Source organism: Sinocyclocheilus anshuiensis, unplaced genomic scaffold (assembly GCF_001515605.1).
Source record: "Sinocyclocheilus anshuiensis isolate Anshui unplaced genomic scaffold, SAMN03320099.WGS_v1.1 scaffold1262, whole genome shotgun sequence".
NCBI lineage: Eukaryota > Metazoa > Chordata > Actinopteri > Cypriniformes > Cyprinidae > Sinocyclocheilus > Sinocyclocheilus anshuiensis.
The window spans coordinates 198,059-202,511 of NW_015558617.1; the positions used below are offsets into that span (position 1 = coordinate 198,059).

A 4,453-nucleotide genomic window follows, 5' to 3' on the forward strand; every position below is an offset into this window, starting at 1 on the left:
ATATATATATATATATATATATATATATATATATATACTGTATGTATATATACTGTATGTATATATATATATATTTAAATCATTAATTTAAATTAAGCTGGAATATAATTAGATGAAAAATGTAAAAAATGTTAGAACTAAACTTAACTGAACTTAAGTACTAAAATGGAATAAAAAAAGAAAGCTAAACAGAAATATGAAAAACTAATAAAAATGACAAAAGCACAACAAAAAAGTACAAACTTTACTTTACTTTACATTCTTTATTAATCCTTCACAGGACATTGTTACAATAGCAGCAGTCACGTTCAGACCTTACACACAGACAACAACAATCTATCTACCTGTCTGTGTCTACATTCCTAAAATCAAACAAAAGATATTTACATAAAACATACTACACTCCAAAATATATTAACAAAAACAAACTATTCCCAAAACTGATAATACAATAACAAATAACATTTAAACCGAAAACACTATATTACACTATAATAATAATACTAAAAATAAAATAATAAAAACAATAAAGTTGAAACAAAAACAAATAAATAAAAAAGTATTATTAAATATAACTAAGACAAAGATACACACAGTTATTGCACATCAAAAAACCTAATGGCAGCAGGCAGGAAAGACTTGCGATGCCGTTCAGTCTTGCATTTTGGTAGAATTACCCTGCCACTGAAAGTGCTGTACTGAAACACTTTTAAGGCATGTAGTGGGTGCATGTCATTGTTCATAATAGGTTTTATTTTTCTCAGCATCCTCACCTTCGCCACCTGTTCCACTCAATCCTGTGTGATGCCAATGATGGAGCTTGCCATTTTAATCCGTTTATTTAGTCTGTTCCTGTCTGATGTATGTGCTCCCACCCTCCAGCACACCACCCTAAAGAAGAGAGCACTGGCCACAACAGTCTTATGGAAGGTGCACAGCTGAGGTTGACAAATATTAAAAGATCACAGCCTTCTTAAAAAGTACAGCCTCCACGTGGCTCGACCAGTCCAGTTTGTTAACCAGCTGTACTCCGACGTACTTATAGTTGGAAATGAGATCCACATCCGTTCACAGAATGGAAACTTGATCTAGTTTGAGCCCCGTCCTCCTAAAGTCAATGACCATTTCTTTGGTCTTAGAGATGTTAAGCCTCAGGTGATTATTATCACACCAGCCCACATAGTCCCTAATTGTACTCCTGTATTCTTCCTCACAACCATCCCTGATGCAGCCCACAACAGCTGAGTCATCCTAATATTTCTGAAGAAAACAGGTTTTAGAGTTGTATTGAAAGTCAGATGTATACAGACTAAACAGAAAAGGAGACAGAACGGTTCCCTGTGGGGCCCCTGTACTACACAGTACAGTACTTCGCACATACTTTGGTCTGGCAGTTAAATAGACAATCACCCAGGAAACATGCTGCAACGCCACCTGCACCTCCTCCTCATCTTCTCACCCAGCAAGTTCGGCTGGATGGTGTTGAATGCACTTGAGAAATCAAAGAACATAATTCTTACAATTGCACTAGGGTTATCCAGATGTGCATAGACCCTCTGAATCATGTAGATGAGAGCGTCGTCCATACTGATATTAGGCAAGTATGCAGACTGTAGAGGGTCAGTGAATGTACACACTTTGGGCCTGATGTAGGAGAGGACCAGTTTCTCGAGTGTCTTCATTATGTGAGAGGTGAGGGCGATGGGTCTGTAATCCTTGAGGTCTGTTGGATGTTTCCATTTGGGAACGAGGACCAGGCACTATGTTTTCCACAAAGAAGGAATCCTCTGCAACCGCAGGCTCAAATTGAACAGATGAGAGAAAATTTCACACAGTTGACTGGAGCAGGCTTTTAGAAGTTAATTCCATCAGTCCCAGCCGCCTTTCCTTGCTTTAGTCTGTCCAGTTCCCTCTAAACCTGGAGAGAGGTGAATATTAAAGGTGCAGCTGGTGGTGAGATGGTGAGGGGGGGGGACATTAACCACCGGCGCCAGATGGGAAGTGGTGAGAAAGTCAAATTTGTTGAAAAACATATTTAGATCATCAACAAGGACTTGGTCTCCAACGAGCAGTGATTCCCCCTTCTGCTCAAGGCCCATGGTTTTTCTCATTCTAGCCCAGACCTGTTTCGCCCCGTCCTGCTCCAACTGTTGTTCCAGTTTATATACTATAGATTTGCTTCCCTTCCTTCATTTTTACCTTCAATTCGCGTTGCATTTCCTTTGCTTTAACTATGTCCCCAGTCCTGAAGGCCTTTTCCTTCAGATTTAACAGTGCTTTCAGGCTTCTGGTTACCCACGGTTTATTACAGGAATAACACCGAATCACTCAGCTGGGTGTATAGATATCTGTACAAAACTTAATGTATTCTGTGACACAGTCAGTAAGACCATCAATATCATCCCCATAGGATTCTCAGAAGGCATCCCAGTCAGTTTTTTTCCAGGCAACCATGCAAAGATTCTATGGATTCATGGGACCAGCGTTCTACTGTTCTGGTGGTGACAGGCATTCTTTTCACAACAGGAGTATAAGTAGGGGATAGATAAGCTAGTCTGTGGTCAGAAAACTTGAGTGGTGGCAGGGCAGAGCATTTATAGGCTTCTTTAACATTAGAATATAAGAGATCAAGTGTTTTGTTTTCTCTTGTAAGGGCAGTCAATGAAGTGTTTAAACGTGGGCAGAAAGTTGGAGAAGGAGGAGGCATGGTTAAAATCACCGGATATAAAAATGAAAGAGTCTGGATATTTAGCTTGTAATCTCGTAACAGTAGTCTGCAACAAAGCACAGGGTGTTTCTGCATGGAAAGATGGAGGAATGTAAACAACAATAGCAATCACAACAGAGAACTCCCTCGATAAATAATACCGTGTCAGACTAACTGCTAAGAGTTCAATGTCCTTGTTGCATATTTGTTCCTTAATAGTAATGTGTCCAGGGTTACACCACTTGTTATTTATGATAAAAGCAAGCCCCCTGCTTCTTCGCTTACTGGTAACTTTGGTGTCCCTGTCTGCATAAATTGTCCGGAAGCCATTGATACTTCTGATGGAATCGAGAATACAGTCTCTCAGCCACGTTTCACAAAAACACAAAAGGCTGCTCTCCCGGTATACGTTTTGATTCCTGACAATGGCCTCAAGTTCCTCCATCTTATTATTTAAACTTAAACTATAATTTAAATTAAAACTATATATATATATATATATAATATTAATAATATGTTGTTATTGTAGTATTTTTATTTTACTTTAATTTTTATACTTTAACTTTTCATTTTATAGTTTTAGTTTTAGTAATTTTGCTATGTGCTTTTGTCATTTTATGTATGTGAACATCTGGCACATATGAAAATACATTGCTAAAAATAAAATATAATAGATTTGTGGTGGGGCCATTGAAGATGTAGGCAGGACATGAAATTGAGCAGCAGAATAAACCCTTACGGTTAATTTTATTTTATTTTTTTTGCAAATTTGCTTAATGTATATATGGCTTGTAGGATATGAGGAATCTACGTTTTGTGCACAAGGAGCCTGAGGACTCACTAAAGAAATCAGTGTTTGAGGTTCTGATGAAGTTTGCTTTTCCAGTGTCAAACAACATGGTGAGAAACATAAATAGACAGAGAGTGTATATTAACACAGCATAAAAATATATTTTATATACCTAATTTAACTGATTTATCCTCAGCCTAAAATTAATTCGTATCACTCACTATGTCTCCTCCCCTTCTCTTTGTCTAGTCTCTCTTTGCATTTGAGTATAAACAGGTGTTTCCTGAGAATGGATGGAGGGTGTATGATCCCCTGGCTGAATACAAGAGACAGGTACAGTGTTTATTAATTTGTTTGTTTTTGAGTTACAAGGTGATAATATACAGTCATCTGATATTGCAAAATAAATCCTTTTAGGATAATCAGGACTCTAATGTGAAGCACAGGTGGCTTTTATCACCCTGAAGGGGTTTGTTTTGCAATAATGAATGAATGAATGAATGAATGAATGAATGAATGATTGATGCATTTATATAACGCTTTACTGTGTATTGTTGTACACCCAAAGCGCTTTACAATCATGTGGGGGGGTCTCTCCTCAACCACCACCAGTGTGCAGCATCCACTTGGATGATAATGATTTTATTATTCAACAGTTCATTATGAATGTTTAATTTTATTACCTAGTATTTATATAATAATAAATGTATTATTAAAAAAAGAATAGAATCATTTAAATATTAACAATTTTATTATTTGAAAAGAATTAGACTGGATATAGTGTTACAAGAGAGGATATAGTTTGTCTGGGACAACAATCATTTAAACAGTTTAGCATCATTTTACAAATATATTTAAATGCAGAATGCTGTTATTAGCTGCTAAGAATCGAGTATCTGTGAGTCATGTTTTAAATACAAGTATGTGTGTGTGTGTGTGTGTGTGTGTGTGTGTGT

General features: G+C 36.9%; 1 protein-coding gene across 1 annotated transcript in view; it reads left to right on the forward strand.

The window, feature by feature from the left end:
* The window catches only part of LOC107680397 (myotubularin-related protein 2), a 12,474-nt gene that overhangs the window by 2,399 nt on the left and 5,622 nt on the right, over positions 1-4,453 (forward strand). Inside the window, exons 7-8 of the mRNA XM_016476277.1 lie at positions 3,503-3,607; positions 3,747-3,830. Coding sequence (XP_016331763.1) covers positions 3,503-3,607; positions 3,747-3,830 — 189 coding nt within the window. The remainder of the gene's footprint in view (positions 1-3,502; positions 3,608-3,746; positions 3,831-4,453) is intronic.